Source organism: Pygocentrus nattereri, chromosome 14, assembly GCF_015220715.1.
Source record: "Pygocentrus nattereri isolate fPygNat1 chromosome 14, fPygNat1.pri, whole genome shotgun sequence".
NCBI classification, from domain to species: domain Eukaryota; kingdom Metazoa; phylum Chordata; class Actinopteri; order Characiformes; family Serrasalmidae; genus Pygocentrus; species Pygocentrus nattereri.
Window position 1 is genome coordinate 21,638,755 of NC_051224.1, and position 24,117 is coordinate 21,662,871.

At 38.5% G+C, this 24,117-nt stretch overlaps 1 protein-coding gene across 1 annotated transcript in view; it reads left to right on the forward strand.

Moving 5' to 3' along the window:
- Positions 1-24,117, forward strand: part of syt3 (synaptotagmin III) — an 88,736-nt gene that overhangs the window by 47,440 nt on the left and 17,179 nt on the right. Inside the window, exons 6-8 of the mRNA XM_017710360.2 lie at positions 12,921-13,047; positions 17,916-18,134; positions 23,682-23,802. Of these exons, the coding sequence (XP_017565849.2) occupies positions 12,921-13,047; positions 17,916-18,134; positions 23,682-23,802 (467 nt within the window). The remainder of the gene's footprint in view (positions 1-12,920; positions 13,048-17,915; positions 18,135-23,681; positions 23,803-24,117) is intronic.

Consider the following 24,117-nt stretch of genomic DNA (forward strand, 5'->3'; position numbering starts at 1 on the left):
GGTTTGTCTATTGGGGAAAAATGAATATCATTATGAAAATTGTCACTCTCGCTCTCTGTGGTAATGTAAAATGTCGATACATCTTATCCTGTGTATGTTTTTTCCCCCAAATCCTCCAGGATCCTCTGAATTACAAGGTCGTAGCATGAATAATGCGACATGCATGCTAAGAGCAAGCTTACACTTCTGCATTTTGGAGTGATGTCACATGAAAGTAAATCTACAATTTAACTTCAACGCTACTATATAACAACACACTTCACTAAGGCATATTTCATCTCCTTAACGACTTCATGATTCAGAGGATCTGGTTACATTCAGAGGAAAAAGTTCACAAGGATAATTTTCTCGATTTAATGTTGAATGATGAACCTCAGAAGTCTTTTAATAAGCCTTTCCTGACACTGAGGTGGCTGTGTTAGAGGCGGAAAAGGTACATCATGTGGCCCAAATATGTGGACACCTGGCTATCATAACTGCATTAGCTTGTTTACATCCCATTCCAAAAGTATAGGTATTATTATGACGTTGCTCTGTTCTCAGTCAAAAGAGCGTTTCTGAGGTCAGACACTGATGTTAGACAAGAGGGTCTGGCTCTGTGTTTTGGTTCATCCCAATGGTGTTCAGTGAGGTTGAGGTCAGCCCTGACCACTGTGCTGACCACTGGGGTTCCTCCACCCCAAACTCATCAAACCATGTCTCTTTGGAGCTCACTTAGTGCCTAGGGGCTCAGTCATGCTGGAACAGGATCTTACCCAAACTAGTGCCACAAAAATGGAAGCATATAATTGTGATGCAGAGATGGCACCGAGCTTGCGTGGTCTGTTGTTTCATGCCTGAGCTGTTGTTGTTCCCATTTCACAGTAATAGCACTTACAGTTCATCTGGGCAGGTCTGGCATGGCAAAAATCCCAAATGACTGTGTTAGCTGTATTAGGCACTGTTTGTGCAGGAGCCAGTATTTTAATTCCAATGTAGTGAACTACACATAGGGAGTTGAGGGGCATTTGAGATTCAACCACAACGTAGGAAGAGGGATGTACAACGCCATTAGCTTGATGCTAAATAAGACTGGAAATCACACAGAGGCACTGATGGAAATTAGCATTGTCATGGCTGTGGTGTCTGGTGTCTTTTAAAACAAAGTTTTCTGTGTTGAAAACTGCTGTATCATGATTTATGCGAGATTTAGATCTGGCCACGCAAGCTGATTGGTTGAGAATCATTATAACTGTGCTGTTATTTCCCCATAACATTGTTTTTTTTCACAAACACTATCACTCTGCTGAGACGGCGTTGCTAAGCAATGACTTTGACAGCTGAACGTTTTTACTTCTTACTTTGCCACAAACAGGAAATGGATACTTTTAAAATCACATCTGACCGACAGCCGATTTGGTCAGACTCTGAAGATGAGGCTACACTAAATTCCCAAACTGTCATCACAGCTGAGCAGCTTTTCAGTGGCAGGTGTGACAGAAGAACAGCTAAACAACCTGGAATCAGCCAGAAATGAAGATAATACAATTCGTCAAACAAAACAGGCTGTAAAAATGCTTTACAGACTGGCTGGAACAAAACAACATAAATATTGATCAAAACAGCTAAACTTGATATTGGGGCAGTTTTATGGCTCAGTCTGATTTGGTCAGACTCTGAAGATCAGACTCCACGTTTGGTGATTGGTACTGGGTTCATTTCTGGCTGATTCCAGGTTGTTTAGCTGTTCTTCTGTCACAGCTGCCACTGAAAAGCTACTCAGCTGTGATGACAGTTTGGAAGTTTAGTGTAAGGAGCTGGAGAATGAAATGCCAGGCGGAGCTCGTTACACTGACGTAGCAACAAGCTGCTTGTTAAGGAACTATAATTTGGCCGAAGGAACGGCAAACATTAAAACATATCAAACGTCCAGTTTATTAATTTATTTAACTGTTGTTTAAAAGCAATAGAACACTCAAGGTCATTTGTCATCGCCAGTAACATCACAGCTGTGATGTTATAACACGACCTCTCATGTTCTGTTGCTCAATATTATGCCACAAAGTAAAAAAGAAAAGACTGCAGTATACAGTGATTAGTGATTAAACGTTATTGTTCCTTTTTTAGCAATACATGGCAGGCTTAACGTAAAGGAATTACATTTCTTGGCGGAATAATTGTTTATCTCAATTATTATCAATAAGAACTTATTTAATCACTATTTAAAAATATATAATAATAAAATAAAATCAGTGTAAAGCACAGTCTCTTGTGACTTATTGATTTATTGACTTATTGAGAAAACCTGTCCTATACTCACAAAAGTGCACTGCAGTTTATCACAGCGACAATAACATATCATCATATCACTCATCACCCAGAGCACAGCATCACTACCTCATATTACCCCCATCAAATATGGCTGTACCTTCCTGCCTCAGCACCTTTTGACGTTATGGTGAATGTGATGTGTTGTATTGTTGTGCTGGCGGTACGTCAGTGTGTCAGAGCGTGAGGCGGTGAGGGAATCGGAGGATGACCCAAACACACACTCTCTCTCACAGCCAGGCCCGACGGGACACACCATTCGATTGACACCGCCGTTATCGCCTCACACACACACACACACCGGGGGAATAGCAGACATTTTTACTGGCTTGTCTACTAGAGGCCGAGGTGCCGTCGCTGTTTATCTATTTATTTCTCGCATTCTGACTGCGCGGCAGCAGGTGTGTTCACTGGCACTCTTGTGGGAGCGAGTCTGAAAAACAGGGCTTTTGTAGTGGGGAAAAAAGAAGGAATCAAATAATAAGAATGATAATATTATGATTGCAATAATAATGATTTGTATTAATATACAACAATTATATTAATATACAACAAAAATAGTGATAATAATAAGAATTTATAAAGTGTAGATTCAAATGTCATGAATTCATACCCTGCCATTACCATGTCTTGGGATGTCTTAAGACATGTCTAAAGACACATTGTGAAGACATCTTAGGACATCTTGAGGCATGTCTTAAGAAATGAAGGCATGTCTTTAAGACATGCCTATAGACACAGATCTTAAGGTCTAATATGTATAATATGTATTTTTAAATTGTACCTATTTTTAAAAATAAATCTTTTACTTTTAAATATTTTTAAGGGAATTTTAAAATTTAACATTCTTTATAGCAAAAATCTAGTATTTTTTTATTTAATTGTTTGTTAAATTTAAGTTTAATTGTTGTATATTAATTTATAAAAATACAAACATTGCATACATTAGTTCATACTACAGTCAAAAAAATTCAGAACAAATTTAACAAAAAAAATAGTAATAATAATAATAATAATAATAATAATAATAATAATAAAAGGCACATGGTTCCCAGTCTGTAACTTTCTCTGCAATGGGCCATTTTACATGAAACCACCAAATGACTTTGTTTACATCGCAATGGCAGAATTATGCCAAGTTTAGAAAAATGTGGAATTCCCCTTTAAATGTTTCTGTTGCATTAGAAAAGCTCATGAAATCAGTGAAAATGTATTTGTGAGTTCAGACCATGCCTTCAACATGGTGGTAGTATGAGGGAAGACTCTTATGCAACTATTTTGTAATACATTGTTGCTGCAAAATTTTAAAATCTAATTCAGTGCTTTTAAATACCTTTTTACAGTAATTAACACATAATGTTTTTAAAAAATGTGTTAAAAACACTTTTTTTACAATTACTATTTTACAGTTGCTTCATTTTTAATGAAACTATCATTTTATCAACTTTTAAAATAATAATAAGAAGAAGAACAAGAATAAGTACACAAATCACAGTAATGGAATTTAAAGGGGTATGGAAAATCACTATTTCCTTGTTAATCTGTTAAGCATATAGAATACTTCTACATTCAAATCATTTGCTCTACAATCTGCATAGTCCATGAAAAAGCACCCACATAGCTTTCAAAAAATACAGATTACAGTTATTGTTTATTGTTTTTACAACTGTGTATATGCATAGTACAATAGCGTCATCACACTTGATATGTTCTACAGACAACGAAAAAACATGTTAACTGACTTTGTGTAGAAATTTGAACTATATACTGCAATAAATACACAGTTCCATAAACCAATTAATCTGATTTTAAGGTCTGCTTATATTCCATATATTAGTTATGCTAAAGTTATTAGCAGTATAGTACTATGAACAATTATACATGATGGGAAACAATTTTAAGACAAATTCATATGGACTAAAAAGAAAAACTGGCCAGTAATACAGAAGTCTGAACCCCAGCAGCACTCCAAACATACCTGAGCCAGATAACGATCAGCTGTCAAACAATTAATACCAGACTCAGATGTGCTGGGAGCTGGAATAGAGCCAAGCTGTGGACATCTTATGTTTACATACGTGGACACAGGTAACAGATAATTCAATGTGTGTGTGTCCTTGCCATAATGCCTGAACACTAGCATTACTGATATCACACTGCTGTTACTGATCTCTCCTTTTAGAGTTAAATCTGTGTTGAGTGAGAGAACTGTCAGATTCACAGCCCATTGCTTCTTCCTCTGTTTTTTCTCAGTGTTAGCCTTCTTTGTCAAAGATATGAGGAAAATGCATCTGTTGAAAATCTATTTTAAGGCAGTAAATTTGAAATGACTTTTGGATCTGCATACACAAGCAGGCTGAATTTCAAGGGGACCTATTATGCTAATTTTCAATGTTCATAATTATTTTTGGGCTCTACTCTAACATATTGACAAGCTTAAGTCTTCCAGAAACACACTATTTTTCTCATACTGTAAATCTCTACTCACACCCTCTGTGAAATGCTCTGTTAGAGCTCCTGTGTCTTTAAGCCCCTCCTTCCTGATGAGCCCAGTATGCTCTGATTAGTCAGCTCACTCACTTGGCTTTGACTGGTCAAGAGTGGTTCCGCCAATACACAGCCTATGGTAGATGTGATGCATTGCGTTGTGTGAGGGCATTCCGAGCTCGCTAGTAGGTGGGCAATAAGGATTGTGTTATGGAATTACATCATCCTGTAACAAAGCAAAAGGGCTGGGGAACTCCGGCCCTCAGGCAGCTGAGAAAAGTGTTTTCTGCAGGACAGAGTTTCTCCCTCTGGCATATACTTTCAGCTTTGTATCTTACACACACAAGAGCTACATAACACACTAAAGGAAAGGGAAAGCATTATATATTCCCTTTATAAGTCGAATACAATGTAGGGTATACATACTTATACTCATCTAAAATCGACTCAGGCATTCAGATTCAAAATCGACTCGTGGCACCCAGCTCACACGCATAGCTGATGTTCAAACAATGATGTACAGTGTACTGAAAGAGCATCAGGATGAGGCCACTCGGGTAAGAGCACAGCTGAGTGTTGACAATGATACGGACTGCCACAATACTGGATGAAGCCACAAGAGAGGATGTTCCTTTGGAAGGATTGAAAACAAAGTTGATTAGATAATTCACCATTCGATTGTTTTCATCCTCTAACATGCCTCAGTCAACACGTGACAGAAATGATCATTTGCTGTTGAGGCAGGTGTGAGCTTAGTACTGATATTTGTATCTGTTAAAAGCTGTGTTAAAGGAGAATTCCACCATTTTTAAGCACAATTTCATCATTTTATATAAAATGTTCCATTGTGGAAAAACTTAGAGTCAGAGCTGTTCACAGTGGCAGTGACAAGAACCAGACGTTTGAAGAGTTTAATGCCTCTAACCTCTCTCACAGAGAATTATTACATGAAATGATTATTAATAAGAGCTAAACTCGATTACAGCTTGTTTACCACATGCTGTGTGCTATAAATTGTAGCGCTCTGAGACTTGCAGTATTACACATTAAAGCACCGTGAAGAAGTACATTTATAAATATCGAGACAGTGTTGGTGATACTGTCATATCGATATTATGAATACCGCTGTAATGGCAAATAATATATTAATAAATTGAATGAATAAAGTAACCCAGCTTTACCTAAACATTCTGCTCTTCTGTATGACCATAAATACTTCATGAAATATATGAAATATATTTGAAATACCCACCAAATCTAAACACCTGTCTGGCGTTCATATAGTTTTATTTTAAAAAATTAAACTTAAATCTCACCAGTGAGAAACATCTAAAACAAAACAGACATGAGGTAAATGCAGCAAAACAATAATAACAGCAAAGCATAACAATGAACTTAAACACACAACAAATTGGTCATTATATAGTACTGACTAAAATGCAGCAGAGTAAACCAGACTATTAATATAAAGCACATATAATATATTTTAAACATACTCTGGAATGTACAAATCCACCAGAATGTTACTAGTGTAAATGTAACTGGTCTAACTTTGTGCAGCCATCATCTACTTAAGAAAATAAATAGAAAAGTAGATGTTGAAGAGAGTGAACCAGGTGCTTTTGCATAAAGTTTTGCTTGTATGTAATATCTAAAGTACCCAGGTTAGCTGTTAAGTACATTTATTTCCTATTAGTTCAAAGTTATTTCATCTTGGTTCCTGGCTTGTTGTCTCTGATTAAAGAGCGATGCTATGTTAATCATCTCTTGTTTTCTGCAAATGAGCAGCAGGCTGTTTCTTGAAGACATACTTGTTATATTCTTGTCCTATTTTACATTAGGGAGGGCTGTGGTAATCCTGGTAATCTTCTGTTGCCATTTTCAATCTGGCAATACCACAAGAATACCAGACTCATACCACAGGACTTTTTGTAATGGACCACTTTTTGGTCTCAGCTGAGCCAAAAATCTCTATGTTTTAAGACAAAGTGATGTCATGCTTCATCTTCAAGACATACAAAATAATAACTTCTTTGTCTTCAGACGATAACTTTCATGTCTCAAGACCAAGGCAGTGTCTTGGTGTCACTCAGTGTCTTGACGTAAGAAAATGTCTCAAGACATCTTGTAAATACTGTCAAGACAACTTAAGACACAGTGACAGCTAGGTATGTTAAACACCAAAAATGTATTTTTTGGACATTGCATTCAAATATGATGAAATATTATTAAATTCTAAATAATATATTCATTATTCATTTATTATCTTTTTACAATAGTGTGTTGTCAGATTATCCAACTACTAATTATTTGACACCTATAAAGTCCTTAATTTATACAGTTATTTCTAACAGTATAACAGTATTCTAAATGTACATATATATATATATATATATATATATATATATATATATATATATATGGTCTGTCCCACAGGGTTCCTGAATTCTTTGGTAATCTGTGCCTTGAATTGTTTGGTAAAGCATACCTTGAGTTCTTTTGTAATCTGTGCTTGAACTGGAGGTTTGCTAATAATACAGTTTAATCATTTTTTAAACATAATTGTGAGAGAATATGTTCACAGCATGTTTTTGTAGTAGTTCTTATTTTCTTATGTAGTGTGAGTTTGTTTTGGGAAGGCAGGGTTGGTGGTGGGATGTCACTCCCACGCAGATTAATGAAAAGACTTAGTACAGTGTGCTGTGTGACAGGGGATGGTTTAGAAGCCCATTTTAATGTGTGAAAGACAGAGCCTGTCATTCGTTATTACAGCCCAAAGAGCCGCAACAGTGTGAATTTATGAAGACAAGTCTGATTGAGTTTTTCTGGCTCACACTATTCCTGTCAGTAATGTCACTTCACTGTCAGATGCAACGCTAATCCCCTTAGTCAAGCACAATACACAAGACACCAAACTGATTTTGTCTTATTTTTCCTCAAAGCGCTAGTTCTGCGAACAACTTAATTTTGACTTTTTCCCTGTACGCAATCTGTGGATGACCAGCCAGGACATGTTTGGTATCGGACGTTTTGCTCCTCCAGTTTTGTACTGGAGCTATGAGAAGTAGCCAAGCCAGGACTAAAGTTTTGAAAGGGCCTGACAAACATGCAATTACGTTAAACAAAGCAGCCATAACTATGGGTGTTTGTCCACTGAGCATTCAAAAACAAAAGAACTGGGTTAGGGTTAAACACCAAACAACTTGCAGTTGACGTCTTTGAATTTTTTAGTAATCTGTGCCTTGAAATCTTTGGTAACCCATGCTTTAAATTCTTTGGTAATCCTTGCCTTAAATTCTTTAGTAATCCATGTCTTGAATTCTTTGGTAATCCATGTCTTGAATTCTTTGGTAATCCATGCCTTGAATTCTTTGGTAATCTGTGCCTTGAATTATTTCATAATTTATGTCTTGAATGTCTTGAAGTGCTTCTTTTTTTGGAATGAGTGTTTGTCCACTTGGCATTCAACAACAAGAACTGATCCAAACGCCAACCAACAGACACTTATATTTTGAACTCTTTGAATTTTTTGGTAATCTGAGTTTTGAATTCTTTGGTAATCTGTGCCTTGAATTCTTTGGCAATCCATGCTTTGAATTCTTTGGTAATCCGTGTCTGGAATTCTTCGGTAATCCTTGCCTTAAATTCTTTAGTAATTCGTGTCTTGAATTCTTTAGTAATCCATTCCTTGAATTGTTTGGTAATCCATGCCTTAAATTAATTGGTAATCCATGCCTTGAATTCTTTGGTAATCTGTGCCTTGAATTATGTGGTAATTTATGTCTTGAATGTCTTGAAGCGCTTCTTTTTGGGATATGTGTTTGTCCACTGACCATTCAAAAACAAGAACTAATCCAAACATAAACTAGCAGACACTTACAGGTCTCATGATTCATCTTCGGCCTGTTTGAGAGACTTGAATTGTCATAATAACCACTCTAAAGCGTCTAATCTGACTGATTAGCAATCTTTTTGCTGCATTGTGCTCTCAAGGGTGAACACACAGGCAAAAATACTTCTGCGGAAGTGCCACCCTCTCAACAAGCCAAAATAAGACCCCTCTATGCCCACACAAGTCAGAACTCCATTAGGCTCACCCCTAATGCTTCTAGCTGTGTTTTCCGATTTGACTAAGAATGCCACTTGAGTTTATTTACATCTAAATTGGTCTTTATGACAGAAATGCTGTCAGTGAAGTGCATTTTGCAGATGCTAAATCACTTGGATCTTTGATCCATGCCTTGAATTCTTTGGTAATTCATGCCTTGAATTTTTTGGTAATTCATGTCTTTAATTCTTTGGCAGTAAATACCTTGAATTTGTACCATACATTGGTTATTTATGTCTTGAATGTCCTGAAGCACTTCTCTTTGGGTTTCTTCTTGGTCATTTTTGCACTTTTTCTTCAGTTCAGACAGATTTCGTGACTTGGGGTATCTCTCTTTATTCCTATTATTATCAGTTATGTTAAATGGTACAATTGGCCAAAAAATCACAATGGAAAGGTGGAAGTGACAAATCCTATAAGAAGTCCAACCTGTCAAACCTGGACACACAACCTGAAAATCAGACTGTCTTGGTCAAAAGCACACAGATGGCAACCCTAGGAGGCTAGCATAAATGCTAATAGCATTAGCATTCGCTTCCTAACTAGCACGTTTCCTTTACAAACTCTTTACCAATTAAAAATTCTAAAAGTAGCAATCAACACATCAACATACCACTTTAGTTCACATTCTGCTGCTCCTCACAACACTGGATGACTTGTTAGATTTAACTGCATGTGTTTCCAAAAACAGAGGAGAACACCCTGGAGCACTATTAGGGCTTGAGCAGGTATAAAAAAACATAAGCCTGGAACATTTGGTTCACCACAGGAAAGAAAGCAAAGTTCCACAGGTTCTGATACTTTGTGGAGTGGAAAAATACTCTATGATGTGTTTGTTAAACACTGACTTGAGGACAGGGAAAAAACTGAATCTGGGACACAAAACTCAAAGAAATGCATCAAGAAGAAGGAATGTCAGTCTAATGTCTAATGGTTTGTCTTTTTCTGTAGTTGAAATGTTTAGTAAACGACTCATAGTTCTTCGAATATGTCGTATACTGTATGTTACTGGGCCCAATCATACCGCCAACACCAGCTACAAAGCTAATATTTTAACAAGTATTGGAAGTTAATAGCATTTATGCTGTGTTCCAGAGATGTCAGAACCTAGGAAATACCAGTAAATTGTGCTTGAATGGCCAAAGGATCATATTTACAATTGCTGAACTCAGGATTCTAACTGATACAGGAGATTATGAGATGTAATGTATAACATTTTACATGAGTGAAAAATGTGAATCTTGCAGTGAATGTGAAAAAATATACACCTGATGTGCTTTTAGTAGCTCTATTTGCTTTGAAACACAGCAAAGAAAAAACAAGATATGTATTGTCCAGATTCCCATGCTTGCCTTTTCCATGTAATGAGTGCATTTAAGTGTGAAGTCGTATTTACTATTTATCCATTTGGTATGTACAACTTTCAATTAGCAATAGCTGCGTTTGGGAATTGTTTTTATTGTTATTAAACATGGGCAAAATTCAGAGACCAAGATGGTGCTACTGTTTTTAGCTATGCTAATCTACTTTAGTCTATATTTATAGATAGCAATGTGTGCACAAAAGCAGGCCTATTAGAGATTAATTAACAGCTCCACACAGTTTAGCACGACGCTAATTGGTGTAAATAAGTTTCTATTGTTTGTTTGCTACATTCAACTCAAAGATCCAGCGCAAAAGTAAATAAGCGAAGCTTCAGATGCCAAACATATATTTGCTCATCAACTAATTTCATTGAACTATTGTGTTAATTTGCTGTCTTATTTGTTAATGCAACCTGATTTTATAATTACTGTGAGTGTCGGAATCCCTGACTGGATCTAATGGGATTTGTCATGTATATCTGACTTTCTAAATGGATGAGATCGCCTAATTAGCATATTTACCTTCTCCTCTCCTGATTGGTTGCAACTTTTGCTGCGTCAGTCAATAGTCCCAGCTGTGGTTGGATGCGTGTCTTGATTGACATGTTTATCTGCCTGCCCATTGGATTTCCTGTTGAGCCCTGCCTTCTTTAGAGATCCCGCTGTGTTTCTAAGAGCCTTAATGAAGTGGTGACACGCTTGTTAACAGCTTGAGACACATTCTAACGAGCTCTGATTAGAGGCCAGAGAGATTAGCGCTCTCTCAATTAAATCTTTACACAAAACACAGAGGCCGTCCCCGAAAGACCACGGTCAGGCTGCAGTTATGTCCATCCTGTCACACACTGTGGTATATGACCAATAGTCAGGTTTGTAATAAGGTATAGATTATTTATAAAGCTTTGTGCTCCGGGCGCTTGCTGTCCACCACAGACACGTACACATTCACATTAAATATTCAGGATTTTATATTTACATTGGAGATCTATTACCTCATGTACGGTATTGTGGAAAAATCCGGTCCCAGCCAGGAAAATTGTTTAAACCCATTCATCAGAGCAGTGTTTTTCCATACACCATATAGACACAGTTCAAATTGAGAGAGGAGCTGAAGGGGTCCCAGAGCTCTCATAAGAGAAAAGGACCCCCATAAGAGAGGGGTTGCCTGTAATTTCCTTTAATAAAACGTCAATTTTCAGATAGAATTAAAGAATTGACTGTCTTACTTTTCCACATTTTCATTGTGTTACAACATTAAACAGCCATAACTGCATGCCATAACTCATAAAGTCTTCAGGAACAACACTGTGCATCACTCTGCAAATAGCTGTGGGCTAAATGGGTCAAGCTAAACTGCTGTGGGCTGAATGGGTGGAGCTACATAGCTGCAGGCTGAATGGGTGGAGCTACATAGCTGCAGGCTCAATGGGTGGAGCTATATAGCTGCAGGCTGAATAGGTGGAGCTACATAGCTGTTGGCTCAATGGGTGGAGCCACATAGCTGCAGGCTAAAGGGTGGAGCTATATAGTTGCAGGATAATAGGTGGAGCTACATAATGGCAGGCTGAATGGGTGGAGCTACATTGCAGTAGGCTGAATGGGTGGAGCTACATAGCTGCAGGCTCAATGGGTGGAGCTATATAGCTGCAGGCTGAATAGGTGGAGCTACATAGCTGTTGGCTCAATGGGTGGAGCCACATAGCTGCAGGCTGAAGGGTGGAGCTATATAGTTGCAGGATAATAGGTGGAGCTACATAATGGCAGGCTGAATGGGTGGAGCTACATTGCAGTAGGCTGAATGGGTGGAGCTATATAGCTGCAGGCTGAATGGGTGGAGCGCTATTGCTGTAGTCCCAGTGTAAATGAATGGAGCTAAGATGTTGTATGCTGAATGGATGGAGTTAAATAGCTTTAGACTGATTGGGTTCAGCTCAATTGCTGTTAACTGTGAACAGTTGGAAATGAACTGTTATGGGATGAATAGGAGGAACTAAACAGATGGAGCTAAACTGCTGTTGACTGAATGGGTGGAGCTAAATGGCTGTAGGCTCAGTGGGTGGGGCTAAACAGCTGTAGGGTCAATGGGTGAGGCTTAACCACTGTAGCATGAATGACTGGAGCTAAACTGCTTTAGGATGAAAGGCAAATATGAAACAACTGTAGACCGTTGTGACATCACAAACATGACAAATTCAAAACGGGTGGATCTGTTTTATTTTTGCAGCTTAATTTGTAAATTTTGACTGCTTTACTTTTTTTGTTAAAAAAAGCATGATGTTCAGTTATATTGCCACTCAATTATTATTGAAAATTTGGATTATTATATTTTAACTGAGCAGGTCAATACCTACTGACAGTTAAATAACTATAAGTATTTCTTTTTTCTGGTGGCCTCCTGCGCAATGCTGTAGTTAGGTATTGTAGGTGCTCCATCCAGCTGACCCTGCAGTGTGTTCTGAATAGATTGAGCTCCTGACCAGACCGCTGTACATGCAGCCTCACTGTCAGCCTCTTTCAACGTTAAACTGCCTCTGATGTCAGTGCGGCTTAGGTAAAGGTTCAAGAGGACGAGCTTGGAGGCCATCGAGCTGCAGAAATCTCCGGAATGTTTGGGAAGTGAGTTACAGTGGCGCTGACGTTTGTCTCTCCCGCAGCACGGAGCAGCTGGTGGTCAAAATCTTGAAAGCTCTGGACCTGCCGGCCAAAGACGCCAACGGTTTCTCTGACCCTTACGTCAAAATCTACCTGCTGCCTGACAGGAAGAAGAAATTTCAGACCAAGGTACGTCTCGTCTCCCTAACTGAGCCTCCCGCTTTAACTCCAGGCTTCTCATACATTTCAACATAAAACATAAAGTGCAGTTTCTGGCTGTTTTTGTGCTGTGCATTTTTTCCTCATTGTGTACAATGAGGAAAAATTCCACATGTGTAGAGAACCACTTAATGTAGATGTTACCATGACAATCAGAATCACCTGAGTCCAGTCAGAGTGAGATGATCAGCAGTGAGCAGTGCTTGTGTTCTTAATGACTTGTCATTGTTTGTAAAATGATGTCAGACTCAGGAAAACATACTTCACATGTACTTATTAAAGAAGGCCCGAGAGGAAGACATCGTGTTCTGAGACACATAAGCTGAACGTCTGTCCCACCGCCGTCTTTTAAAGATCAGAGCATAAACATTGTCTCCTCTGCATACCAGTTTCTGCTCCACCATGTTGAACATTAGAGACTTTCACTATGACGTGACGCACATGCAGAACGTACTTAAACTTTCCGATTGGGAATGTAATCAGATACAGGCATTTACACATATTATTCTTCTATTTAATGGACTATTTACAGGATAATCCATCTCATTTTGTCAGATGAAAGCTATAATCCAAATGGCCTGTTGGTCAGATTTTCAACAGATTATCAGGTTGCATGTTAACATGGCCAGTAATTTAGATGGACTATCAGACTGCAGTGACGACAAAACCTTCTATCTCCAAAACAGTAACTTAACAAAAAAGTGAAAACACATTAATTTATCATTAATGGAACGAGGTTTATTCAAGGGCATTTCAGTTTCTATTGGTGCACTCATCATGACATTTTTAATACAATGTAAACAATAGCTGCCATTTTCAAATTGTGTCAAACAAAAATGTTCAACCAAAAATGCATAGTTTTGTCCAGGAAACGCATTAGCAGCTCAACACAGAGTAACAACACCGAGAGACAGTTATTCTGATGGGTGACCACTAGGGGGCCTACAGAAAGGTGCTACAAGGCAATCATAGCCTGTTAATGAACTACATTGCTTGGTGTTAGAATTTTTGTTGCGATTATTATTTATTGTGGATTATGCTGTTATAGCTAATTGAAGCTAGACACGTTGGAAACAATAAACCAGCCACCGAGCTAACATTAGCTCAACTATACAACAAAAACAGACTTCTTTCTTAACATGATATTGATATATTTTAACAAATTAACATTACTCAATGAATTAAATGTTTGCCAGTAATCAGTAAAGTTTGTCTAAGTTATCAACTGTAAGTACAAAAGAACCAGAGTTGTGTGGGTTAATTAAGAAATGTAGTCCGACACAGATGTCAATACATTTTGTTGTGATTATGCAAATTTCAAAGATGCACTGAAGGGGATAACAGGCATGCAAGACTTAAAGGATCCAAGACTTAAAGTGACCCAAACTGAGTCCTCTCAAAACTGAAACCAAAAAAAGTCCTTTCTTCGATCTCTCCCTTGCCTCTCTCTAAACATTTTTAATACTTACACTGGAGAAAATTTTGAGAAAAGCAGACATAAAATTCGAGACAGATACTGAGATTACCAGCTGAGTCAGAGCAATGTGCACGTGGCAGCATGAACCCACGAGTGGTGAGCAGCATGTGAGCTCACCTTAAATTGAGTGCCCACAGCTGCTACCGCTCAGCCCTAATAACTCAGTCCTAGCTTTCCAGATCCTCCTAACAGCTGGAGCATGCCCAGTAAGTTGCCTGCACATTGCAATCCAGTTCTGTAATAAACACCTTATTGGGTCAGAGACTAAAAGATCACACACACAAACACACACACACGCATCTTCTAAGCCGCTTCTCCTTCTGAATCGTGGGGGGTGCTGGAGCCTATCCCAGTGGTTATTGGGCGGAAGACAGGATACACTCTGTACAGGTCGCCAGTCCATCGCAGAGCAGACAGACAGACACAGTCACCCACACACTCACAACTAGGGGCAATTTACCATGTCCAGTTGGCCTGACTGTATGTCTTTGGACTGGGGGGGGCCAGAGTACCCGGAGGAAACCCACGCGGACACGGGGAGAACATGCAAACTCCACACAGAAAGGACGAAAGTTCGGATATATAGGTGTCTGAAGTTGTGCATGATTCTGTAGCTAGAGTCGTGATCATATAAGGAGTAGATTTTATCTATGAGAAAAGTAAAAGGTTTTTTTAAGTATGGTAAATTTTTTCCCAAAGATCACCGTCATTTAGCGACCACATTGTGAATATCACTATATATATACATATATATATATATATATATATATATATATATATATATATATATATATATATATATATATATACATATATGCAAAAAAGTGGAATATTAAACTTTAATATGCATCATTCTACCAAATTAGTGCTTTTGAAAAAAACATTATTCAAGTTTTTCGTTAAAAGAATTAGTCATCATGAATTTAACTTTTAAATAAAAATATCCAGGGTTTTAGTCTATGGGCAGAGTCTTATTTTAGCCCCAAATAAAAAAAAATCCAGGGTTTTAATCTATGGGCGGAGCCTTATTTTAGCCCCGCCTCTGCATTTTAGAGCAGGAAGTGAGACTACATCCCTGTCCCTCTTGGCCACATGGTGAATGGATAGATCCCATTGTTTTGAAGTAAATATGGCTCAAAGTCTGAAAATAAGTGTCGAACACTACCAAAAACTACCAAAACACATTTTCTACAGCAAAGTAAACTTTTTTGCATTTTAATGAAAAATATGATGATCTTATGTGTGAACAGCTGTTCAAAGCTGTGTGTGTTGGTCATGTACTGGATGTCTTTTTGAGTTCTGCTCAAAATTACCTAAAATTGTCACTGTAGAAACAGCCACTACTGAAACATGTGGTAAAGTTGCAGCAGTGTTATGATGTTTTGGTGACAAAATGGAATTTTGAGTCACTTATTTCAATACAATAATCAACAAATTAAGTTCTACGGTCACTCAGAGCAAAAAGAAAAGTCTAAAGTCAAAGATCAGTTAAAAACTCTGAAATGTGTTTCAACTCTGATTTGAACTAATTTGGTAGAATGAGTCAAAACACCAACACTAGCTACTCAAACCGTAGACTAAAATGATTAGATTTCCAGTGTAAGCTGTGCTTTCAGTGTGCAGCAGTGTTAGCCTGCAGGTAGCATTATTCTTTTCACTCCTTAATAGCCTCATAATTGAGAGGATCATTTCTGTTTACCATGGAGTGCAATAGCAGCGATTTTTACCGTTCATTTTCCTCATAGAGAAAACCAGCTCAGACCCTAATGTGTCAGATTACCTAACGTGGTCACAGTGGCGGCTGCAGACTGCGGGAATGAGAACACGACTTCAGAGATTAGAGGGTTAACCTGCTCATCTTCTCAGGCTTCATTAAGCTGTGTTGTGCTGTTTTTCCTCCGCCTGTCAGCAGCGTTTCTCTGGCTCTGAGGCTCGCTCTGTAATCACCCCCTGTTAGAGCTCCCTCAGTGTCTCCACTCGTCTATCTGCCTTCACCTCTCCCTCGCTCACTGCTCTCTCTCTTTTACTACTCAGCTCCTTCACTTATCCGTTACCTCTGTCTCATTCTGTCATGCTCGTTCTGTTCTTTCCTCACTACCCCCCACCCCTTACACATTAAATATTAAAGTTCTCATATTTACATCACAGATCTTTTACCTCAAGTAGTGAGGTACTGCTTGGTAGTTACCTTGCTGTCTCTCTCTCTCTCTCTCTCTCTCTCTCTCTCTCTTTGTCTGTCTGTCTCTCTTTCTGTCTCGTTCTGTCTCTCTCTCTCTCTCTCTCTCTCTCTCTCTGTCTGTCTCTCTGTCTCTCTGTCTCTCTCATTCTGACTCTCTCTCTCACCCTCTCTCTTTCTCTCTCTCTATATCCCTCTCTCGCTCTATCTATCTATCTATCTATCTATCTATCTATCTATCTATCTATCTATCTATCTATCTATCTATCAATCTATCTATCTATGTGTCTCTCTCTGCCTCTCTCTCTCTCTCTTGCTCTCTCTCTCTATGTCTCTCTCTCTCTATGTCTCTCACTCCCTGTCTCTCTCTCTCTCTCTCTCTCTATATATATATGTCTCTCTCTCTGTCACTCCCTCTATGTCTCTCTCTCTCTTGCACCCTCCTACTTTCTCTCTCTCGCTCTCTCTTTCTCTTTCTCTCTCTGTCCCTTTTTCTTGCCATATTGTTTTCTACTTAATTTCTCATTTTCTCTTTCTGTCTCCCCATCTCTCGCTCTCTCTCTCACTGTGTCCTATCTGTCTCTTTTTTTACCGTTTCTCTCTTTCATACTGTCTTTCTCTTCGTCTCTCCTTTTTCTCATTCATTGTTTGTTTTTTCTCTTAACCTTTTTTCTCTAATCTGTTTTTCTCTCTCATTCTCTTCTTTCTTCACTCTTTCCTCACTCTTTTTCTCACTTTCTTTCTTTCTTTCTTTCTTTCTTTCTTTCTTTCTTTCTTTCTTTCACTCTTTCACTCTTTCACTCTTTCACTGTGTCCTCTCTATGTCTCTCTTTCTCTTTCTTTCACCCTTTCTTTCTCTTTCCTTTTTTCATTCACTCTTTCTCTGTTTGTTTTTCCCATTATTTTTTTCATTCCATCTTTCTCTTTTCTCTTTCACTTTCTCGCTCTTTCATGCTCTCATCTATATTTCTTCTCTCTTCCTCTTTCACTCTGTTCTTTCTTCACTCTTTCCTTACTTTCTCACTCTTTCTCTCTTTCACACTGTTTCTTTTTTCGCTCTTCCTCTACGACTCTTCTTTCTTTCCTCCCCCTCTGGTCTCTGTCCCTTATTTTCTCTTTCACTCTTTTTCTCTCCATTTTTCCTTGACATGTTTCTCTCTCTCTCTCTCTCTCTCTCTCTCTCAGGTCCATAGGAAGACTCTGAATCCTGTGTTTAATGAGACGTTTCAGTTTGGGGTGCCTCTGGCTGAGCTGCACTCTCGGAAGCTTCACTTCTCCATCTACGACTTCGACCGCTTCTCCAGACACGACCTCATCGGCCAGGTGGTGGTGGACAACCTGCTGGACTTCAGCGAGGGCACCGGAGACAAACCCATCTGGAGGGACATTGTGGAGGGAACAGCGGTGAGAATAATGCCTTAATCACTTCACACACAGGGTTTGCGACGTCTGCTCAGAGGCTTATGTAAGCTGCGTTACATCTGCTGTGCTCTGCGTACATTTAATTAGCATTTAGCAGTTTGTTTGTCCATAATTTGTCATTTGCAGCCTGAATGTTTGTGTGAGAATATCCTCCACACTATAAAAATCACTTTCACACACAAAGATAAGATGCAGTTTACAGTAGGCTGACTTTCAGACAGCTGGCAGGAAAAACTGTTCAATACTGTGGCTGCCCGGCTGCTGATATTTGGATAGAATTATGAGATGGATTAACTGATAAAAGTCCATCTGAAAAAAGACTAGTTCACACCTGTTTTCATGGTTACACTGCACCCATTTTCATGGTAACACTACACCCATTTCCATGGTCACACCACACCTATTTCCATGGTTACACTACCCTATTTCCATGGTTACACTACACCCACTTCCCTTGTTACACTACCTCTTTTTCCTTGTTTACACTACACTCATTTCCATGGTTACACTACACCCATTTCCATGGTTACACTACACCCATTTCCATGGTTACATTATCCCCATTTCCATGATTACACTACCCCATTTCCATGGTTACACTTCAGTCATTTCCATGGTTACACTGCAGTCATTTCCATGGTTACACTACTCCCATTTTGATGGTTAAACATCCATTTCCCTTGTTACAATTATACTCTTCTCCACGGTTACACAGCTAATTCCTATGTAATGCCGTAATGCCTCTTACTGTATTTAAATCTTCCTCAGTTCTGTTGGAAAAGCATTTCAAGGGCATTAATAATGAAGCTGCTTGGGAGAATGACTGCTTAAAGTTGACATCAAGGCAAAAATGGGCAGTCCAGAGAATGACATTTTACAATTTACCCCCCTTCTAATGATGTGTTTGAAGGTGGGAAGAGGTTTGATAAAAAAGCCCTTTGGAGCAGATATTATATTGTCATCTTTTTGTATTTAGTGCTGTGGTGATGGGGGTGGTGGTGGGCGAGGAGGAGGATGCATGCTGGGTATTTTAATGAGAGAACATTAAAACCCATCAATGTCCTCTCATTACAGAAAGATTACAATATTGTGAGTTTTTCCAAACCAATGAGGCTAAGAGATGCTACAGCATAGAATATTACATAACACAGCAAATAAGATATTAAATGCTAGTTTAAGCTGGAATCTAAATCTAAATCTAAGATTAATCTCTAGAGCTTCTATAATCTATAGATCTAAAGTTAGTTTATATCTAAATATTTAAAGTATGAGACATAAAATATGAGATTTTATTCCAAAATGTGTAAAAGTGCTCAAAGTAGAGAAAACCTTGAGTAAGATGTGGATGCGGAGGTGGTTTTAAGTTGGTGCTAAAGTTTTAAGCAGCATATATGTGATATAAATTGAACAAATAAGTGATCAGTGACGTCAAAGTGGCCAACAGATGTCGAGGGAAGAACTGGGAAACTGCATTTGAACAGTGCACAGCCGCTGCAGGTTTTGAGCATACATGTAGAGCATTTTAGTGAATTAGTTCAAACTGTGTCTCACATTATAAAAAACTATGAAAGACCAATTAAGTATTCAGACCTTCGATATTTATAATGAATGTTATGATCTATTTAAACCACAGATGTTAAATATAGTAATACACAAAGTACATACAAAATCATCATCTGTCTCAAACGCCTACGCCTCTATTTACACGTAATAAATAATATAATTTATAATAATATAATTTTATAACATTTGTTTCTTTTAAAGTGAGGTTGAACGATTTAGAATGATAAGAAGTTTAATTTTTGAGTTTAAAAATACTGTCCCACTTTTCAGTGTCATTACCGGGATCCAGTTTTGGTTTGTAGGCGGGGCCTTATTTTAGCCCCGCCCCTGTGTTTTAGAGCAGGAAGTGAGACTGCATCCCTGTCTCTCATGGCCACATGGTGAGCACTTAGATCCCATTATTTTTGAGATAAATGAATCGCACTGTGGAACATTCAGGATTGTCACTACCGAAAAACAGATCTTCTGCAGTTAAGTAAACTGTTTTGCATTTTAATGAAAGATATGATGATTTTTTGTGTGTACAGCTGTTCAAAGCTGTGCTTGTTAGTCATGTCCTGGCTGTGTTTTTGAATTCTGCTGAAAATTTGCTAAAATTGTCACTACCGAAAGTTTCGGTAGAGTTCTGATTGTTTTGGTGGTGATAAAATACAATGTTAAATCATTTATTTGAATGAACTAAACATAGTTAAGGTATAGAGTCACTCAAAGCAAAAGGACTTTAGTCTAAAGTCCAAGTCCAGTAAAAGTCTGAAATGTGTTTTCAACTCTGAAACAGTCCAGTAGAGGCGTCCATAATTAAAAGTTACTCTGAAACAAGCACAAATAGGTTTAGACTATGGTCATTTCTTTTTACAAAGTTATGATCTTTTTATTATTTTATTTTTAATATCAGTGACAGTCAATCCTGAAACCTTGGGGGACACAATAAACAGAGAGAAACCAGATAAAGTACAGAAGACGAGTGACCGATGCACAGCATTGTGATTGAATGTGAGAGAACATTAATGTGTGCAGACATTCAGCGCTGTGTGGTATGTGGATTCCTACTGTATGATAAAATTCAGTCTTATTGTTTGCTCTGAGGATAACACAGCAACCCAGAGGAGGCACTGCAGGCCTATATATGACATAATTCAGTTTTTATTTATTGTCTTCAGTTGCAGATGCAAAGACAATTGAATTACATAACTCCCGTCTTATATTCTCTGTTGGAACATCGAAGCTCGTTGCATGGTTCAGTGACAGATCTGTGGGTGTAAAACCAGTGCTGATGCTGATGTGTCCTTGGAGAAGCTTCCAAAACAGCGGAGAGGAAATCACATCAGGAACAGGCATTGCCTTAAAAGGAAAACATGAGGGATTTAAAAAAAAAACAGTTAATTAATGAAGGTCAAACTCTTCTGAGCATGTATGGAGAACACGCTGAATCCAAAGCATCCTGGGTTGGAGCGGTGAAGCCTCGCGCTAACAGCCGCTCGCTCGTGCTCGCTCACTCTTCCGGCTTCTGAAAAGCATCGATTTTGATTAAATATTGAGGCAAAGTGTTTACCAGCCTGTCCTCGCTCTTCTTTTCACCACAGCTGGTGAATCACGCTGTGCTGTAGAGATGAACAGGAGAAGAATAGAGAAAGTCTCACCCACAGAAAGCTCAGCACTTTAGCAGCGTCCTCACTTCAGCCAAATACTAATTACTCACTAATTTTACTTTTTTTTTATTTTAATCTTTAATTACTCATTAAAATACTCACTAATTTTTCCCTCTTGCTGCAAATGTAGTCAATCAGCCAAGACATGTATGGTGTCTGAGGTTTGCTTCAGTTGCCGTTAGCTATGAGGCTAATGTAGCTAACAAACAACTGAAGCTTACATACACTAAATATGCTATATGGAAGAGAAATATGTGTACCTATATTTACTCTTAGGGAGAAAATATATGTGTACAGAAGTTGTGAGAAGTAATACTGAAAAAAAATTGAAGTGCATTATTTATTAGTCCTTTATTTATTTTTTTCTGCCTGTAAAACACCCCAAAATAGCAAAGAAAAAGCATTTATAACATCATGTGTGCAATTTTAACATCAAAAACCTCTAAAATTATTTTTCTCCCTTATAATTTACTTTTTTTAAATATTCGCTACACCAGCTTTGTTCAGCAGGGGGCAGCTGTGCCCTCCTCCTTCACTTTTTAGGGTATATATATATATATTATATATGCATTCTGACTAATTCTCAGGTTTATTATTCAGTAACTACATGGACTTGAGCTATTCTTAGATTGCAGACGAGAGTAATAGATCTTTGGGCCTGCTGGTGGGCCCTGGACATTTAGAGGGCTAATGAATGAATTTGGCGCCGTCTTTTAGGAGATTCTTTTGGTTCTGATGTTAAGAGGCTATAAAAATTAGTCACACAACATTAATCAGAAATCAAAGGAATATGTCTAAAAACATGTTTTATTATTAAAATCCAAACGAGGACTTTTTCGTAGCTTTTGTTTTGAGTATCGGTTGCTGCCTGCTCAGATGAGCTAAAGCTAACTGGATGCTGATGAGGACTCATCATCATACACGAGGCAGCAGTTAGAGTTCTCCTCAAAGCGTGTTGAGCTGTCCACTGATGTTGTGTTAGCGGCAGCTAACCAGATTCAGTGGTGCGTCACATCTCGGAGGAAGCTGCTGATACTGTTTCAGCTATGCTAATGTTCTTTAGTCCATGTTCATAGACAACAGTGAGCAATATATGTAATCAAGTCTGTTAGAGATAATAAACACCTCCATATGGTTTGAGACGACTGGTATGCTAATGCTGTGCCATGCTAATTGGTGGACTTCAGACACTCAACAGGCTCCAGCTGATCAACTACGTTTTGAGTAAGAGGGGAAATTGGGGACATTTAATTTTTCACCAAACTTCCACTGTAAGTTCACTATGGATACTAAAGCAGTGAGTCCTGTGAAAGGAAGGGTCACCCTGGGCTCTCTGGAGGTCAAGAAACCGAAAGAGAAGCAGCGCTTGAGTCTTTCAAACTCCTACAGCTGAAAAAGAATAAATTATCATTTAAATATTGCACGACAGAGAGAGCAGCTCACAGTCAACGGCTATACATTATTACTATTACTGAACATGATGGAGAGAGAAAGAGAACAGAAAGAGGAAAGAGAGAGAAAGAGAGGCACAGTAGAAGACAGGGAAAAAAAGATTATAAGAAAGAGGAGAGAGACAAATAGATGGAGCAAAAAAGAAAGAGAGAGAGAGAGAGAGAGATAAGAGAGAGCAGAGACACAGAAAAGAAAGAGAGAACAGAAAGAGAGAGAGAAAAGAAACAAAGGAAAGAGAACAAATAAAAAAACAGCAGAAAGAGAGGAAAGAGAGGAAGAAAGATAGAAAATAAAAAGAGAGAAAAGAAAGGAAAGAGAGAAAGGAAAGAGTGAGAGAAAGAACAAAGAGAATGGAAAGAAAGAAACACAGAGAAAGAACAGAAAGGAAACAAAGAAAGAACAGAAAGAGAAGGAAAGAGAAAGAACAGTCAAAGAGGAAGGAATATGAGAGAGACCAGAAAGGGAGAAAAGAAAGAAAGGAAATGTTGAGAGAGAACAGAAAAAGAGAAAGGAAAGAAAGTGAAAACAGTAAGAGAGAAAAGAGAGGACAAAAAGAGAGAGGAAGAAAGGAGTGAGAGAGAGAGAGGGGGAGAGAGAGAGAGAGAGAGGGAGAGAGAGAGAGAGAGAGAGAGAGAGAGGGAGAGAGAGAGAGAGAGAGAGAGAGAGAGAGAGAGAGAGAGAGAGATGGTTTCTGACTCACAGCTCGGCTTTCTTAGGTCAGCAGATCTGTAAGTGCATGTGTTGGAGTTTGGCTCTAATTCTCTGACCTGTGTGTGTCTGTGTGTGTGTGTGTGTGTGTGTGTGTGTGTGTGTGTGTGTGTGTGTGTGTGTGTGTGTGTGTGTGTGTGTGTGTGTGTGTGTGCAGGAGAAAGCTGATCTGGGGGAGCTGAATTTCTCACTGTGCTACTTGCCAACAGCTGGCCGACTGACGGTCACTATCATCAAGGCCACAAACCTCAAAGCCATGGACCTGACCGGCTTCTCAGGTACACACACACAGGCCTGGTTTACACTGTCAGCACATGGGGCCATACAGATGTCCTACCTACTAACATGTAATAACATGTCCCAGTTATGCTAAATACTGTATATGTAAGTACCTGTACATAATAATATGTCCCATATGTACATTAGATATACAAACTCGGAGACCGCGCTTCGTTTTTTAACAGTCAGCACACGTTTTCAAGAGATATTTTTGAGAAGATTAGATACAAAGTAGCCCATTATAGATGCTACAGAGTAAACAGGCTCCTAGCAACCTAACACAATGATGCACTGTTTAACTGTAGAGGCTAGAA